This window comes from Mustela erminea, chromosome 9 (genome assembly GCF_009829155.1).
Source record: "Mustela erminea isolate mMusErm1 chromosome 9, mMusErm1.Pri, whole genome shotgun sequence".
Lineage (NCBI taxonomy): Eukaryota > Metazoa > Chordata > Mammalia > Carnivora > Mustelidae > Mustela > Mustela erminea.
The window spans coordinates 86,620,341-86,638,992 of NC_045622.1; the positions used below are offsets into that span (position 1 = coordinate 86,620,341).

Below are 18,652 nucleotides of genomic sequence, written 5' to 3' on the forward strand. Positions count from 1 at the left end.
AATGTGAAAACATGAGGCAAGAGCCGCGATGCCAGAGCTGCACCCCTAATCTTGGGGGTGCCAACTGTGGGCCCACACAGGCCCCCCGGGGCGGGGATTGTTCTGGGCGGGGGTTGTGTGTGGCCATGGGGAGGGTCAAGAGAGCAGGAGCGAGAGAGTGGGTCCAGCCATAGCTGCGAGACAGCAGTACAGGTCCAAACAGGGAGAATGAACCTGTTGTCACCACGCCCAGCAGGTCAGTATGGGATCAGATAGGGCGTCCAACCTGTTGTTCCCTGCCCTGACGGTCCCATGCCGAGGCGCCGGAGCTAAAACACTCTTGGCCTCTCTGAGCATCCTTTGTGTCCTCCTTTCAGACAGTGAGTTTGGAGAAAGACAGAAACGTTTGCCATGCGGCTCCTTCCCAGCTCCTCCTTCCCCTCTCTTCCGGAAGTGCCCACCCGCTGCGGCGTCCCCTCCAGGCTCCCATGCACTCCCCAGCAGGTGGGGAAAGGAAGCCTGAGGGTATTTGGGTGGGGGTGGGGGTGGGGGGAGAGCTGCAAGTTCATTCCCTGGGCAGTGTTGGAAAGTCCCTGTGGCTGCGAGGTGAAACCTTATTCTTTTCTTCCACTGCTCTTTTGAATAAAGCTGGTCCCTTCACTTCCATCTACCTGACTCCCGAGTATATCTCCAGTTTGGTTCTGAACTCAGGAAGAAAGGCGAAGGCACTCTTCATCGGACCCAAACCACACAATTAGTTAAGTAGTTAATTTTTTAAAAAGATCTGAATTAATTATTTGAGTGGGGGGGGGGCAGAGGGAAAAGGAAAGAGAGAGAGAATCTCCAGCAAATTCCCCACTGAGCACAGAACCCGATGTGGGGCTCAATCTCATGACCCATGGGATCATGACCTGCACTGAAACCAAGAGTCAGACACTTAACTGACTGAGCCACGCAGGTGCCCCAGTATGTACTTAATTTGATACAGAAGCTCACATTACATTCACTAGTCTCCTGTTCCATCTAATTATATGTCCAGCAAGATAGGGAAGGGGGTGTTTTAATATAGCTTTGGTCAGCTGGGGCCAGGGTCCCACAAAGGCCTTGAAAGAGATCAAGCAAAGACAGGTTTGAACAAGTCTCAGACTCAGGATGGACACATTTGTGACGGGAGCAAGTGGCACAGTGAGAGTTATCGGTGAAGCAAGAAGATCTAAAGTAATTTGACCTGCTCAATTATTGCAAACCAGGTTGAGTTTGCCTCTAGAAAACCTTTTCACTTTCAGCCCCATGGTCTTAAGTCAGCTTAGTCTAAAGGAACAGAAAAATAGTGTGAATACAAGGATAGTCACAGCAGCCATGGGGTACTTCCTTGTAATAGCCAAAATATATGGAATGCATGGTATTTTATTTAAGTCAGCCCTCCCTACAACCATATAGATTAGGGACTATGCTTGCCTTATTTTACATCTGAGAAAACTGAGGCAGAGAGATAGTTTGTCCAACATTACTCAGCTAGCAAGGACCAAACCTGGGTTTTTAACCCTATGGGGAAGCCTCTCTTAATACTAACTCCATATTGCAATCAAATCGTTCCAACCATTTTCATTCCTGATAACTTTTTAAAGAAATAATTCAATGGAAGCAAAAAGTTACACGCTTAAAAATGCCCATCAGAATGTTCTATATAATTGTGACCAGAGGAAGCAATTTAAACATACACTAGCAAAGAAATATATTTTTTAAAGATATTATTTATTTGACAGAGAGAGACACAGCGAGAGAGGGAACACAAGCAGAGGGAGTATGAGAGGGAGAAGCAGGCTTCCTGCTAAGCAGGGAGCTCAATGCGGGGCTCGATCCCAGGACCCTGGGATTTGACCTGAGCCGAAGGCAGACGTTCAATGACTGAGCCACTCACGCACCCAGCAAAGAAATATTTTAACACACTAAGCTGTATCCGATCAATGAAATGCTGGACATAATTTTGAAATCACAATTTTGGAGGTGCCTGGGTGGCACAGTCGGTTAAGTGTCTGACTCTTGGCTTGGGCTCAGGTTGTGAAATCCAGCCACAGTGGGGCCCAATGCTCTGTGTGGAGTCTGCTTGAGACTCTCTCTCTCTCCCTCTGCCTCTACCCCCCAACCAAATAAATAAATAAATCTTTAAAAAATAATAAAATGGTAATTCTGGAATGTGTGTTGAAAAATGGACACTACAGAATAAATGCTAGGGTAACAAAGCAGGAAGGAGAATGCTGTGTACACCACAATGGCAATAGGTAGGAAAAAACCTTAATGTGCCCATATGTGATCCAAAAACTGAAAAGAAAATACACAAGAGCAAAATAACTTTTAATAACAAGTGGAATCTGGGTGACTTTTTTTCTTCCAAAAGTATTTTCAACATTGCAGAGGCACTACCTTGTCAATAAAAGCAGAACAGATCTGCATGGGACACTGAAGTAGAATCACACTGGAGGGGAGAGGGGTCACTGGGCAAATCTCGGGGAGTTTAATGCAGCTCAGCCTCCATCCAGCCTGCACTTATTAGCCTGCCCTTGAGAAGGTCAGTTGCGTAGGATTCTCCTCTCCTGCCCCCAGTCTCCTTTACCTTGAAGCAGACCCCGAAGTCACCCGTGCAGGTTGCTGTAAGCATCCCACAAGGACAGGAAACTTTGGCCCTGACTCCAGACAGCTTGAATCCTGAAGCTCCACAAAGTAGAGAGGTTCTCTGGAATTGGCCCATGGGGCTGGTGACATCACAGAGACGTGGGCAGAGAAGCGGGTAGGGCAGGACAGGGGAGGAGGCAAAGACATAGACACCATAAACTTTTCTAGAGGAAATGAGATGCAAATCAGTAAAGGGCAGGAAAGAGAAAAACAAATGCTCAGGTGCTGGATGATGGTGAGAGACTTTCTCAGATGGTTCAGAGGGGAAAAAGCAGTCCGTCAGCAGGCTTCTACAGTCTGCGGCAGCCCTTAGTGTAGTAGACAAAACAAGGGCTTGACATGAGGCCACGTTTTTGTGCTAGCTCCACTGCTGAATGACTATGAGCAAGTCACTTAACCTCTCTGATTCTCAGATTTTCTAACTTTCCCTGACAACAGCCATTCCTACAGCATGGAGTTCAGAGAGATGCCCTGAAGAAACCCTTCTCCTGATAACTGGTACTTTCCTTGTTCTCACATCTCTCCTGTGGGGAGGGGGCTCTGTAATCACTGAGTCACCAATGCATTCCCCGTGCCCTCCATGCCCACCCCACGTGATAACTTCCTGCCATTCTGGCTTTCTCTCTAACAAAGGACTAGAGAAGCCTGTCACTGCTTCTTAGCGGAAGAGAGAGGTGTGAAGCGGAGCCGTCCTTTTGCTCTGAAGGTGAGTTTCCAGATTGCGTGTGATGAGAATGGAAACACGAGAGAAGTCTAAGCCAGGCCGCCAGGCACTAACACTCCGTGGGTGGGGAAGAGAGAAGGGACAAACCCTGGTTGAGGAGGTGGCAGGTGGGCTGATCAAGGTGAGGGGAGAGAGATCGAAGTTTTAAGGAAGAGAATGTATATGGCCGGTGGGGGGCGAAGCCAGTCAAGAGACAGGAATGAAGGGAGGCAGGGGAGAGAGGTCGAGCAGCAGGAAAAGGGAAGTTAAAAGGAGATGGAGAGAATGGGGGCTGAAAAACACGAAAAAAGGCATCGAGAAGCTGATAGGATTCCCAACAACCCCCTCTGCATTCTGCTCACATCCCCACCCCACGCACCATGCCCAGCGCTGGTGATTATGAACGCAGCTCTAAGAGGAGCGGGCATCGGCCGCTGGACATGGGGCTCTTTCCCCACGAGATGAGGCAGCGGAAGTGCCATTGCTGGTGGGTTTATCTGTGGAGATACAGGCCCCCTGTCCTGGGAGTCCCCCAGCCCCACGAGCCTGGGCCAGAATAAATAAATTTTTCCATCCTCGAACAAGTGTAAGCCAAGGCTTGAAAAGTGCCAACCGTCCTTGGCATTGCCCCCCTCTGGACTGGGAAAGGGGACAATGGTTGCTTCTGAGGCCAGATCAGGTACAATGAGCACCAAAGCCAAATACATCTTCGGTCCATCCTCTCTCTGGGGTTTCCTTCTGGCTTTTCCTGAATGCTCAGAGTTCCCGTGCTCCTGCCCACGCCGACTACCACTGGGCCAAACTCGCTCGTGAGGAATGGTCTTCAAAATGTATTGATGCAGAGGCTAAAGTGACCGAGAAGGCTGTAGAAGGGCAGATGGTAGACACTGGAGCATCAGCTGGCTGGCGGAAGAAAGACTGATAAAAACTTGTCTGAACAATGTCATATTGTGGCCCTGCCTCCAACTGCCCAGATTTGGTCACCCTCCCCCATGTCACTTGTCAGAGGCCACCTGACAGCACTTGTAAGAAGGGACCACATCCCCCTCACCCCCATTTCCCATAGGACTGGGGTCCGTGAGGATGGGCAGAACTCCCTTCCCGGCTCTACTGCCAGCAGAACGGGTCCACCCAGTGTGTGGTGGAGACTGCCCTCAGGACTAAGGTGTTTCCTTGGAGATGATGTCACAGCTACTCCGGGTGTGCATGTGTGTGACTGCGCATGTGCGTGTGCACACACGCCCATGCACCTCAATACGTCAGTTACGTAGATTGCATCTTAATGTATTTTTCAAACATTACATATAAAAACTTCTGGAGAAAATTTGAAATCACCAATGACATAATAGTATTTTACTTACTTTACATCAAAGAGCCCTTATCTTTTAGAGATACATATTGAAATATTTACATATAAATAAGATATGGTGTCTGGGATTTGTTTCAAAATAATCACGTAGTGGGGAAGGAAGTAGGAGGTGCAGATAGATAAAATGGGCCCTGAGTTGGTCATTGTTGAAACTGGGTGATGGGTGTATGGGAATTTATTATACGCTTTACTTTAAAAAAAAAAAAAGTGTCTGTGGTCAAATAATTTTGGGAAAAGCTGAATAACATGGCCCCCTCTTGGAGAACTATAGTGTGTATTAGTGTTAGGTTTTATGTTGCTAGAGGATAGGGATTACATGGGCGTGTTGACCATGGATCCGCAGTGCCTAGCACGGTGCCCAATGCTAGCAAGTGCTCAAAAAATGGGTGATGCAGGAATAAACAAGGAAAAACACTTACAGTGAGGAGACCTAGTCCCCTGTTTCAACCTAGTGTTTCCCAAACGTATTTGCTTATGAAAAGCCTTTTATTGAGGAGCACCCTTGAAATTAATATTTTGGGAAATGGTCTCAGAGCAGTTTATGAATAGTATTAAAACTAGTCTCACAATGTCCCAACGAGTTGGCAGAGGAAGCACAGGTTTATAGCCCAGGACTACATGCACCATTTGCTGCCTATAAACTGTGCTCAAGGTCCCAGATAGCTGGGTTTGGAATCAAGACAACCCATGTGGGCAGCCCATTCTCTTTCTTTTTGCCCCAAACCTTCTCCTGATGTCTGCAGTTGGACTTACCCAATGTTCGAGTGGAAGACGAGAAGAAAAGTGTGCAGGGCTCTTGGAAGATGGTGGCGTGTCCAGTGAGTGAGGTCAGCATGGTGTCTTCTTTCTCATGGCCGTGGCCTCGTGGGTGAAGTAAGCCTTGCGAAAAAGTGAAGAAGCAGATACAAACCTAGGCATCTACTTGAGGGCATCTACATCAGGAGAAGGAATGCAGGAAAGAGCTCACAGGAAGAGCCAGGGCAGAATTCAACTCCACTTTCTCCCCCTTCCCTGGACCCACAGGGGGACTCCATTTCCCAGCTTCCCTTGCGATTAGGCGTGGCTAGAACCCAGTTCAGTGAGTCCTGAATGAAAGTGATGGTCCCACACCCGGCCTGGCTCATAAAACCCCCACAAATAGTGCTCCTCCATTCTCTTTTTCCTTCCACTGAGTGAATGAGGAATGCCCCAGCAGATCTGGAACTCGTGTGTTGAGAATTACAGAGCCTCCATCACCCTGAATCCTCCATCCTCCCCACTATCCTATCTATCCAGAAACCCCTATCTTATGAGTATTAGATGATTCAAAAATAAGTTTCTGTGTATTTGAGCCATGATGTATTTCTGAGTTGATTTGTCAGTAGCTAAAATTAGACTACAAGGTACAAAAAGAGAAATCTGTCTGAAACATAGAACGAAAAATGGGCTAGGGCAGTATCTATAAAGCCAAGAAGGGATAGAATTTAAAGGAAGGGAGGGTGAAAATAATTGTTAACTACATCTGGGTTTGAAAACCCAGAACCTGAGACATGGAGAGGTTGGCTGGGGGATGATGAGATTTTGAGGATAATTTTTCTCTTTGAATAAAAGAGAAAACCTGTGATGAAAGATCTTTTTCTTCTTGCCTACCTTTTTTCTTCAGCCTTGGACATTGTCAAGTGAGGATATAATGCCTGGATCTGCAGCAACTATTTTGTGACATGAGGCAAAAAATCATTGAGAGAGGGAGCTGGTATGTTGAGAGTGGTACAGAAAAATGAACAGATTTTGTGTCTATAATACTATTATGCTATGACTGCGCTACTGAACAAACCCTTGAACTACTTTTTTTTCTGTGTTTTTTGTTAATAAAAATTAAAGGCTTTCTTTTTAAAAATAATAGTAACTACAATTTTTTGGACCCTGCCCTATTCCAAACCCTAAGTTAAGATAAACAAATACATCATTACATTATATACTTCAATTCTCACAATAATTATATAAGGCATTAAATGAGTAATGAACTCTAGGAACCTGAGTGAATTGTCCAAGGTTACATAGCAAATGAATAACACTCTTTAGCATCCTACGTTATTGCATCCAAAGTGATAAGTTTAAAGAGTCAGATAAGTGCAAAGACTCTCTTGTAGACTAGCGGATGGGGTTGGACCAAGAAAAGGGTGGGATCTAATGGGTTTCGAGCGGGTAAGATGGAGCCGGAGGGTGACCTTCTAACAAGACTATATATTTAGTTGAAAGATTCTCTATAGAAACTTTTGGAACAAGACCTGGTCACTCTCACTACTTTGTAAACTTTTTTATTGACGGTTCCTGAACCAGTTCGTGTCAAACTGCATCGGAGGGTTACTGGACTTTCTTTAAAGTTGACTTACGTGCTAGATTTTTACTCCTTGCTTATGCTCGGTTCTTCTGCACCTTTGGGCTCCTGGGTGAATTACCCTCCCTCAGCTCCCTTGCAGTTAGGTGGGGTCATGTCACTGGTTTTAGCCAATGGCATGTGAGCAGAAATGGCACGTATTATTTCTGTGCCAAAGTGTTTAATTGCTGGCGTCAGATCCTCTACTGTTCTCTTTCCCTGATGCAGCGATTCTGTTAATGTGGAGATGCCGTAAAATCAAACCACTCAGAATCACTGAGTTACTGCCTGGAAGACAGCTGCCTTGAAGAAGCGCCTGGACCCACAGGAGATTTCGCATGGCAAGAAGTCACTTGGAGGATTGCCTTGATTCACGGAGATTTTAGTGATGTTGTTCCTGCAGCATAACCTGGGACTAGCCTGACCGATACAACTTAATATTCCATCCGGATCCGAGATGGGGAATGTTGATCATTCAACCATTGAATGCCTCATCTCAAACATGTGACATATATTCTTAACCCATCACTGAACTCTTACCCACTGAGTTGTCAAACCTCAGAATCCTCGTCATCACAGTGACCTAAGCAGTCCCGGCTAGTTAATGAGAGCTGGAAAGTGAATCATACCACTGAAATCAGCACAGAATCTGACTTCTCCCTGTGGCTTGCAAAGCCACGCAAGAGCGACAGCTCAGCTTCCTTTACAGTCTTCTTTCTGACCCGTTGACTGGCTGGCTCGCTCTCTCACTCCAGCCCTACTGGTCCTCTCTCTCCTTCAAACACACCAAGAGTATTCTCATCTCAAACCTTTACATTTGCTGTGCCTTTTTCTTTGAAAGCATTTCTCTAATATTTTTATGTGGCTCAAATGTCCCACCCTCGGACAGACTATCCTGTCTACCATATTAAATGTACCCTTCCCCAGCTGCTCCCTCCCCCAGCTGCCTCAGTGACAATAAAACACTGGACTTTTTTTTTTTTTTTTTTTTCCTGTTGGATTCCTACCACTTAGAGTAGTATTTGGTGCAAAGAAGTGACTGGCCAGTCCCTATCTAGACCTTAATCATTCTGAGAAGAGAGGTCAAGTCCTGTTCCTCTTTGCTTTTTCCTTGGTTCTAGTCCATGTAATGTATACAGTAGAGGTCCATTAAATTCCTGGTGGATGGTTAGAAGACTTTTATTTCCCTTCATTTTTTTTTTGAATGTTTGTCATAACTTTATTATTATGCCCAAATTATAATTGCCCCAAAGCAGAAGTGACACAACAGTCCAGTAACAGATGAATGTATAAACAAACATGACACCCTCGAAATCCTACCCAGAAATAAAAATGTCATGAGATATTGATGCAGGTAGGAATATGGATGAATTTATTTTCTTTTAAGATTCTATTCATTTATTTGACAGAGAGAGAGAGAGCACAAGCAGGGGGAGCGGCAGAGGGAGAGGGAGATGCAGGCTTATTTCCCTTCATGTCATGGTGGGTTTATGTCTGTATCTTTTGTCCTTCCTCTACCACTCACAGACTCAAGATGTCTCTCCTTTCTCTTTTCCCTTCCCTTGCTGGTTCCTCCCCCAATTAAGTTCAAGTTTCTTTCTCACCCACGCCATGCCTTGCAAAGCCGCGGTCGACTGTGGCTGAGCAACAGTATCCACCAATCAAACGGGTTTTGGCCTGGCCTCACATCCAAGTTCAGTACCTATATCCTTTCCTGCAGGAGTTAACACTGAGCCCCATCCAGACTTGGCCAGCATGTTATGCCCTGACATCGGAGCCCAGAAGTTTTACCCTTTGGGTGTTTTGAAGAGAAGCAGCTGTTACCGTTTGCCAGCAGAAAGGTTTTGCTTTTGAAATCGTCTATGAGGCAAGTTCAGGCAGAAAGGGGCTTTTTGGAGAAAGCCTGAGGAGACCCACCACTCGTTGGAATTGCCATGCAACTGTGGGTAGATCATGAGGGATGCCTAGTTTCTGTAACAGTGAAGGAGAAACAGTGGCATTCTTTGGATATAAGTGGATGATAAAGGGGAGGGTTCGTAGGTGAGGTCAGGTACAGAAAAGAGCATGGAACTTAGAATCAGAAGACCTGAGATTTAGAGGCGGAGTCCTGAGTTCAAGACCCAGTGGTAGGCACAGTCCCCAGCCCTCTGAGCCTCTGCTTACTCTCTTGTAAAACAGAGTGATGCCCTCCTACATTCCTCAAGTCTCTTTGGTTGCAACAGAAACCAGCTTAAGTGAACACAAGGAAACAAAAGGGGCATATTATGAGGACATCAGAGTAGGTCAGAGAAGTTGCAGGCAAGAATGCAGTCAAGTGTTAAGAATGGACAAGGCTCTGGGGCGCCTGGGTGGCTCAGTGGGTTAAAGCCTCTGCCTTTGGCTCAGGTCATGGTCTCAGGGTCCTGGGATCGAGCCCTGCATCAAGCTCTCTGCTAAGCAGGGAACTTGCTTCCTCCTCTCTCTCTGCCTGCCTCTCTGACTACTTGTGATCTCTGTCTATCAAATACATTAATAAAATTAAAAAAAAAAAAGAATGGACGAGGCACCTATATAAAGTCTCACACTACTGGGCGCCTGGGTGGCTCAGTGGGTTAAGCCACTGCCTTCGGCTCAGGTCATGATCTCAGGGTCCTGGGATCGAGTCCCGCATCGGGCTCTCTGTTCGGCAGGGAGCCTGCTTCCCTCTCTCTCTCTCTCTCTGCCTGCCTCTCCGTCTACTTGTGATCTCTCTCTATCAAATAAATAAATAAATAAAATCTTTAAAAAAAAAAAAAAGTCTCACACTACTAATTCAAATTTCATCTTTAAAAATTCATGTTAGCTACCACCAAACTGTGGGACTTGACCTATTAGCATACTATCTTAGCTTCGAAAGTTCTGTAGAAGACCATTTTGTACCTGACATGGACCTTTCTAGAATCCAGAGGCACCTTGGCCTCCTTGGCGATTCTAGGGTACACCAGCCACATGGGCTCCCTTATTTGCCATAATTTGAAAGCCTTAGTTATGCAAAAGGCTCGGCTCTGTAATCACACCTGGTTAGCTCTAGACTAATGAGTCGTTCAATGTCATTTATGTGTCATGAAGATGGTTTCCCAAATTACCAGTTTATTTCGACTTCACTAATAATTATTTCACAGGAGCTTTTTAAACCACTGTTCATTTGCATGTGTAGAACTCACATGTTGAGAGTAAACTAAGAAGGGATTTTTTTTTTTCTTAAGTTAAAGTCAAACTGGAATGGCACTTCACTGTACCTTGGCGGCTCGCCCCTCCTGCAGTAAGCAGCCCCATGCAAGAATTGACTGTTGTCCCTTTAAAAGCGTCTGGTGGCCGGCTGTGTTTATAATCCTGGAATCCCATGATTTGGTCCCACCTCCCGGCCTTGCTCACACACTCCTGCTCACATTTGGTCTAGATTTGACTTTTCCTTGCTTAAGAAGAACAAGATTTATTGCCAGTCAGAAGCCAGCAGGCCCCCACATTTAGGAAAAATAAATAAATGAATCCTAGTCTGCCAGAGCGAACCACGCTCCGGTTCCCCTGGGTCTTCCGAAAACAGTCACGCAGATCAGATCCTGCTGCGTGTCTGCGTCTAGAAAGTGTCAAGTCGTCCCAATGCTTCTCTCTTTTGGCTCATGGGATTCCTGAAGTTACCCTCTGAGGTGTTTGGGGAGAAAAAGGAACAGGTCGTTCATACATTATTCAATGCTTTTTTATTGAGAAACGTGTACCTGCCAGAGACGGGGTATCCCCAGGAACTGAGGCGGTGCACACGGTGTCTAAGACAGGGAAGTCCCCGTCCTCAGGTAGCTTAGTGGTTGAGGGGTTGCTGAGCCCTCCCATGAGTCTCGATGCCTTCTTTCACTTACTAGTCATAGCAGGCTATGAGACAAGCCTTATTAACCTCACTTTGTAGATGAGATAAGTAAAACTCCCAGAGGTCAAGTGACCTGAGTAAGGTCACCCGGCTGATGAGAGGGTGAGCCACAGCTCAAATGTGGGCTTCCTCAACCCACGGGCTATGGATTGGGTCCTGGATTCTTACCTAATTGTGTGACCTCAGGTCAACTCAGATCAACTCAAGCTCTCTTTTCCAGTCTCCCACAGCCCTGGGTTGGGCTTAGAAAGGTAACCCATGCAACACACAACAGATACTGGGCATCTCAACTTAGTAACTTCAGGGATTTAACGTTTATAGAGGCTCCAAGGGGAGGAGGGAATGTCTTTGTGAGACTGGGGGCTTAGGGGTGGGGTGTCAGAGACGTCTGGGCTGCATAGAGGATGACAGGATTCTCTCAGAGAGGTGGTCCAGGAATCCCCAAAGGTTGGCCTTGACTCAGGCAATCGCTCTGTCAGTCTGAAATGAGTCACTTGTGGCATGGGGGCGAGCAACCTCAGTCCCTCGCTAAACTACCGGGAAGACGGCCCGAAATGTATTTCCTTCTGGGAGAGAAGAGTAAGTGAGAGAAGAGTCCTAATTACAACCCCTAGAATTTGCATGGCCCTCCAGAGTTTGTAAAGCACGTTCACACCAGTGACCTCATCGGCTGATTGTTAACAGTCCAGAGAGGCCGAGGGGACCAGGGTTCGAGAAGACTGAGTCAAGCGGTCTTCATATATTTTTTCCAAAATCAACTACTTTGTCAGAATGAAATATCACTCAGAAGTCTAGGGTCTACAGTTGATGAGACTGGATGTCACCATTGGGATGGGGATAGGATTGGAGGGGGGGCGGGGCACAGCCTATGCTGAAACCTTTGCTTGGGCCCCTAAGTCTATTCCTGAAGGGTCTCCCCAGAATCTGCAACTTCCGTGAAACCCAACGAGAAACATTATTGCAGTGAACACCCATTCCATTTTGTTTGCCTCTCCTGAGAAAAGAGAGCTGAAGGCCGGGGAGCTAACCAGAGAAGTCCAAGGTCACTCTTGAGCCAGTGCCCGCTCCTTGCAACTCACCAGGGCTGCTTCCTCAGGTGGTTAGAGTCTGAAGATCTTCCTGGGGGGTCACTGGGCACCCAGGTGTCTCAGAAAGGTGTCCTCTTGGTGACAGACATCTCTGCTATGACTGGGAACATGGTTCAAAGTGCCTGCTTTGCAGGTGGGGCTCAGAAGCATCGTCTTCTTTTCAGGAATCATGGGGCCGGCGGGATAGTGGTTGAAAGTAGGTCCAGTAATTTTTCAGTCCCCAACACTCTCCCTGGGAATGCAAGAGGCGCAGCCTGCTGTCAAGCAGCCTTTCCCCAGCTCTAAACCTTACGCAGAACTAGAGAGTGGTCGTTATTGGCTGAATGTTTTTCCCAAAATTATATTTTAGACTCTTAACCCCGAATGGAATGATACTTGGAGGTAGGGACTTTGAGAGATTATTAGGTCAGGAGGGTGGAGCCCTTATGAATGGGATTAGTGCCTTTTTGAGAAGGACCTGGGAGCAGGCTTGCCCCCTCCCCTGCCCCTGCTCAATCTCGGTCTCTGTCTCTTCCTCCCTCTCACCCTCTCCCTTCCTGTCTCTCACTCTATCCCCTCTGGGTCTCCCACCCTCTCGGTCTCTCCCCATCATCATGTGAGGATAGAAGACAGACATCTGCAATCCAGGAAGAGTGTTGTCAGCAGAATCCAGCCCCGCTGGCCCCCTGATCTGGGACTTCCCAGCTTCCCAAACCATGAGAAATAACTATCTGTTGTTTAAGCACCCCGTCTGTGGCATTCAACTGTAGCAGCCAGAACTGGTCAAGAATGTCCTGGAATGGTTGAAATGGGTACATTAGGTGTGTCTTAGCATAATAATAATAATAACAACAACAGCAGCAGCAGCAGCAGCAGCAACCACAATAATTAAACTTATATTGGCTCCCTATTTCCTAAGGGTCAAGTTCAAAGTCCCTGAAACAGTCTGTGACCTGAGCCGGGGCCTCCTGTTTGCTATCCTCTTCTCAACATCTTCATCTCACTGAATCTTCAAGGCACACTAAACTGCTCTCCATTGCCCGAACAAGTCATGTGCTTTCACTTTTCCGCACTCACTCACAAGTTTGCTTTTAGTCATAATAACAAACACTTCTACGGCGCTTACTGCATGCATATTTATGCATATATCTAGTGCTTAATATGTACAGGACATCTGAGTCATTTAATCTTCCCCAAGTCTATGAAGTAGATACCGTTATTAACCCCATGTTAGACGTGAGAAAATTGAGGCACAGAGAGGCTAATGTGCTTGCTTGCACTATGACCTTGTGGTCACCAAGGCAAGTAGGAAGCTAGGCATTCCGACTCCTGAATCCTTGCTTTTAGTCACTATGGAGTACTGCCGGTGGGTGGATGCCTTGTCCTGAAGAATTCCTCCTCCTTTAAGACCTGGCTCATATACCACCTCCACCAAGAAGTCCCCCTGGGGTTCCCCCAGGAAAAGGTGGGACTCTCTTCTCTAGGATGGATAGCACTCTGCCCACAGGGATTCTGCACTATAGTTCCTATTGTATGCTAATAGCCAGCTTGTAAGTCTGATTCTCTACCAAATTGTGGGGCCCCTGAAGGTAGGGCAGATCTTACTTATCTTGATATCCCTGAGCACTCACTACAGGTTTGGTGAATCAGGGACAGCTGCATATGCATTTTCCCAACTTTTCAATTTCTTCCCAAAAATAACAAAATCAAAGAGGAATTGCGTTGGTCAGAAATTCTGGCACGGCACCTTCAGGATCATGTCAAGGTCACGGACAGCATTATCTTTTTCTGTGTACCCCACTAGGCAAGAAGGCCATTCAGTTACACTTCTGGTGGTCCGCATCAACAATAAATACTGCTCTTGATTTTCAAATACAAAACCACTGTCATGTTATAGGTAGATATGAAATTATAATGCGAAGGGTGATTTTTTTTTTTTTTAACTCAAAATGCCTCTTTTGAAGAACAGGACAATCTTCCTTCTCTTCCTGAAATGTACAGGGTAGGACGGAGGAGGGAAAGTAGATGAATGTTTGCATTATTGAAGCCTAAACAGGAGCAAGAGAGGATGGGTGGATGTATGGATGTTTGTGTGGTGGCTGGATTTGTGGACGATGGGTGGATGGCAATGGATAGATACACTGATGAACAGATGTGGCTGGCTGGAGAAGAGGATAGTATACAGATGGATGGATGGAGGTTTATGAAGACACTTGGAAAAGGATGTATGGGAAGGTGGAGAAGCTGTATAAGAGGGTGATGGGAAGAATAAGTGGATGGATGGTTGGATGGATGGAAGGAAGAATGTGTGGTTGGATAAGTAGATGGAAGGGATGGATAATTGGGTAGACAGGTGGGTCGAAGGACGTTTGGGAAGATGAATGAGTATGGGTGACTGGATGGATGAGTGGCTGGATGGATCCACGTGCCAGTCTGAGGCTGGAAGATGACATGTGGGTTGGAAGAGGGAAGTAGCAGTCCCAAAACTGGTCCTCTTTTGTTTTCTCTGAGCAGCCCTGATAAAAAGCAAAACTCCACCTGAGCCAGGAGAACTTGGCTTCTCTTTCACTGGGAAGAAGAAGGAGCTCATCCTCTTCCCCTGGGAAGAATCACAAGCTCCCGACCCCTCCTGCCCAACATAAGCACCGGAACTCAGCTCTCCAAGCAGGACCTCCTTGCCATGAGGCCATCCCCCCTCCCAGAATATCCAGCTGGCTGCGAAATCCAGAGACACCACTACCCAGCCCGATTCCCAGAGAAACTCAGCGGAGAGGAGGGGTCGGAGGCTGAACCCAAGGCGGCTGGGTTTGGGGATCCAGTCAATCCCTTGCGGGTCCTGAGGCCGCCCTCCCGGCGGGCCCGGAGAAGACCCCGGTGCGTCCCGGGGCGCACAGGCACCCCGGCCCTCCCGGCGCCCGCCCAGGCCGCCCGGATTTACGGTCTCCCCAGAGCACGGGGCGGGGGCGGAAGGGCCAGCGCAGGGGAGGGCTGCTACGTCTTTAAACCTCTGTCGGCTGCTTAGTCACAGCCCCCTCGCTTGGGTGTGTCCTGCGCTCGCTCCCTCCTCCCTCTTAGGTCACTCTTTCAGCCCTTGAATAAAAACTGCACCCAACTTCCCAGGCGCCCTCATTGCCCAGCCGGACCCCAGCCCCTGATAGGTTCCGTCCGGCCCGCTCGCCCCGTGTTCCGCCGGCCCCTGCCCAGTGCCCCCGACCCTCCGGCGCCCCGCGCTCGCTCTCTCGGTTCGCTCACACCATGGACAAGTTTTGGGGGCGCTTTGCCTGGGGACTGTGCCTCCTGCAGCTGAGCCTGGCGCAGATCGGTGAGTGCCGCGGGGGGGCAGCGGTAGGGAGTGGCCTGGGCGGCCCGGAGGGACCCGGTAGCCACCTGGCTTAATTGGTCCGGGGGACAAGAGGCAAGTGGGAGGCGGGCCGCGTGGATTTGGTTCCGGAGAGTGGGGCTAGGATTTGCGCTAAGCCGTTGGAGAGTGTGCTGGAGGGAAGCACCGTTGGATTGAAAGGAAAAGAGAAAGAGCGAGGAAAGTTGGCCGGGCAGGCTGCCGGCGCGCGGTTTTGGGTGAGGTCGCTGGTGCCGGAGCACAAGGCAGAAAGTAACTGTACTCCTGGGTGCGCGCAACCGGTGTCTGGACCAACAGGCTCGTGTGCCCACGGGCGCTGGAAGCCTGGCTGGGCTGCGGCCGGGCAGGGCAGAGCTAGGCGGGGCCGGGGCTGTTGGCCAGGTGGCCATAGAGATGGTGGTGTGAGGACTGATGGCCAGGAGCTTTCCAGAAAGGGGTGCGGGCGCCCTGGAGCTCCCCACTGGGCCTGGGTTCCAACGCTCTTGGAGATGGCTCCAGTCACTGCCTATCTAGCGCTTGTGGGAACTTGAACCAGCTCTGTGAGGTTCTGGGTTTCCAGGAGGTGCCAGCCTGGGGCAGGGAGCGTGAGGAGGAAGGGCAGTGACTGAGCCAGCTACTGGATCCTTGCGAGCCTCCTGCTTCTGCCAATCAGTTAGGGAAAATCCAGACAGTACTGTGGCTCACATTCCCTGCCTGGCAGCCTCAGAGCAGGGAGGGGAGCCTGGGCATCGGGGTCGTGTTAGGGACCCTGGAGCTGGGGCTGCCGTGCCCCATCCAAACAGGGTCTGTATCTTCAGTGGCTTTGGAGTGCAAGATGGCTCATGGGCTATTCTGGTGAGACCGAACTCCAGGCGTTCTTTCCTTTTGTCTGTATATGTACAGATAATTACATGGCTGATTTGCTTATTGCTAGCAAAATTAATTTTTCTTTTAAGAAGTGCCAGCTGGGTCATTAAGACAGCTCAGCCTATGGTTCATTCTACTCAGCAAGTCTTTATTAAACCCAGCTCTGGCGGGGAACAAGAAAGTAAAGACACAGTCTTACCTGGGTATTTTGGGCTGGGGATGAGTGAGGATTGAAGAGTTAGATTGGTGAAACAGAAGTAGGAATAGCGATGATAATCATACTAATAGAAGAAATGCCAGCTCCGGCCGCTGTTTGCTACATGCTTTCAGGGGGCCAGATGCCGTGCTAAATCTTCATAAGCGTTAACTTTCTTTATGCTCACGGTGGCCCAGGGAGAAGTGTCCTGTTACTAGCCCTGTTTACAGGACGGAAATAAACCGAGGCTCAGAGAGGTTAAGTAACTTGTCAGTTTTCACACAGCCAGGAGGATTGGTGCACGTGTGAACCCAGGTTCACGAGCCTGTGCTTAGTGGGAACATGTTCAACTGTATGGATAGTCCAAACATCCTCGGAAGGAGTTTGGGGACAGAGGGCTCAGGTGGATCAGAGGCCATTGAGGAGGACTTTAAGGCGAACTGAGCTCCAGCAAGCCCTTGAAAGGCAAAAACGCTCCAGGTGCCAGAGAAGAGAAAAACTGGAGTGCAGGGAGAACCCCGGCCCGGCCTTCTCTGCGACCTCCCGGGACATCTCTCTGTGTATTACCTTCCAGCGTTTCTAATGCTTTTTTTCTGAAGATCCTGATTACTGACTCCTTCCAGCTGCTCTCCCTGATTCTTCTGAAGGGCCCTGACCCCAAATATTTGGGGCTGTCCTAACCCTTGAGGTTCTCCCAGAGACCAGAAGCCTCGCTCCCTGCCCCGCATTTTCATGGTCCTTATGGGCGGCATCATTTGGAGGAAGCACGAAAAAGTGCCCGTAGCAATAACTGTCAGAGCTTTGGCTTTCATGAGCTTGTAACGTTGTTTGGAAGGAACTGAGACCTGGAAGGGAGACGTGACTTAACAGCAGCTCGGCTGGGCAGGCAGAGAGGGGAAAGAGGAAGAGGAGCTGGGGTGGGGGTGTGGGCAGTACCTTTGCCCCAGTCCCCCCCCCCCCCCCCAGTGTGGGTGGATTAGTAAGGAGGGATGCCTCCAAAAGACAACGAGGAAACTTTGGAAAGGAACAAAGCTTTGGGGAGGAAGAAGGTCTCCATCCTCCGTGTCAGAAAGCAAAAAGTATAGAAACGGCCAACACGGGACCCAAAAATTAAGTTGGAGAATAGACACTTTGAACTCGGTGTCATAAGCAGGGGAAAGAAAGTGGCCCCAGGTAGAGGGCAAGGGGATCGAGCCCTCCCCTATCTCCTCTCCTCATGGCTTGGGAATTGCGCCCCTAGTGTTGAGAAGGAGGGGTGCATCTGAGGGCTCTGGAGCTTGGGGGCCCTTCTGCTCCCTTTGGACGTTAGAGACCCCTCTTCCTGGGAGTTAAGGCTTTGGCTGAGTTTTCCCAGGTGCAGAAGCAAGAAATCCATCGTTGCTGAGATTAGCATCAATCAGTTCGGTTGCTCCCCAGATACGCATTGGACATCTTATTTCTTGCAAAGGCGCAGGGCCAAGTAGGTGTGTCTGAGGCTGGCAGCCAGTAAGAAAAGGTTCCATTTTCTTCCAAATCACCCCACGCAGAAGCAGCACAGGCAGCATGAAATTCTTAACTTATGACAGATCCTCTTCCATTCATTCAAGAAGTATTTCTTGACTCATTGTCATAGACTCAGCAATGGGGACTCCAAGGACCATTTAGAAAAATCCTCTTTTTTCCCATGGAGGAAACAGATCCTGAAAAGGAGGGAGGAGTGACTTTTTCTCTTGCAGATGGACTGAGGGCTGGGCATTTTCCATCCACGGGTCTCTGAAACACCTGTACCATCCAGGACAGTGATGAGCCCCAGCCTCTTGTCCCTGCTGTGGGCACAACACTTGTTTTACACCTTAAATTCTATATTAAACATCCACTACATTTAAAAAATTTTACTCTACAATATATCCACTTTGAGCTTAATAGAAGAATAGTGATATATATTTCTTACCACAAAGCAGAGTTTCTTCTCGAAGCCTCATGCTGCTACTGCAAAGAAGAATGCTAAGTCCCAAGGAAGTGCCATTTACTGAGCACCAGCTCTGCACTAGGCACTCAGCGGGGGGATTTGAATAGGTTATTCCGTATAAGCCTCATGACAGTCCTGTATATGTTTAGCACTTTCTTAACCCCTTTTTGTAGATCAAGAAACTGAGGCTCAGGGAGGAGGCATGGCTTGCCCAAGGACACACAGCTGGTAAACGGTGGGGATGGGGTTTCACATTGTCTAACATTAGAGTGTTAGA

General features: G+C 48.3%; 1 protein-coding gene and 1 long non-coding RNA gene across 18 annotated transcripts in view; one reads left to right on the forward strand and one right to left on the reverse strand.

The window, feature by feature from the left end:
• Nucleotides 1-3,860: 3,860 nt before the first annotated feature.
• On the reverse strand, nucleotides 3,861-13,345 carry LOC116600271. The gene is made up of 3 exons (XR_004289569.1): nucleotides 12,040-13,345; nucleotides 5,478-5,603; nucleotides 3,861-4,258 (listed from the first exon to the last, which is right to left on the reverse strand). It is a non-coding gene; the product is annotated as an uncharacterized LOC116600271 (long non-coding RNA).
• Nucleotides 13,346-15,084: 1,739 nt separating this feature from the next.
• The window catches only part of CD44 (CD44 molecule (Indian blood group)), an 84,830-nt gene continuing 81,262 nt past the window's right edge, over nucleotides 15,085-18,652 (forward strand). For 4 of the 17 annotated variants that reach the window (XM_032360214.1, XM_032360215.1, XM_032360217.1 and 1 more), the window contains exon 1: nucleotides 15,091-15,349. In XM_032360214.1, the coding sequence (XP_032216105.1) occupies nucleotides 15,283-15,349 (67 nt within the window). In that variant the 5' untranslated portion in view covers nucleotides 15,091-15,282. Of the gene's footprint in view, nucleotides 15,350-18,652 lie in introns of all 17 variants that reach the window. The other 13 variants (XM_032360222.1, XM_032360221.1, XM_032360220.1 and 10 more) reach the window with 9 other exon arrangements.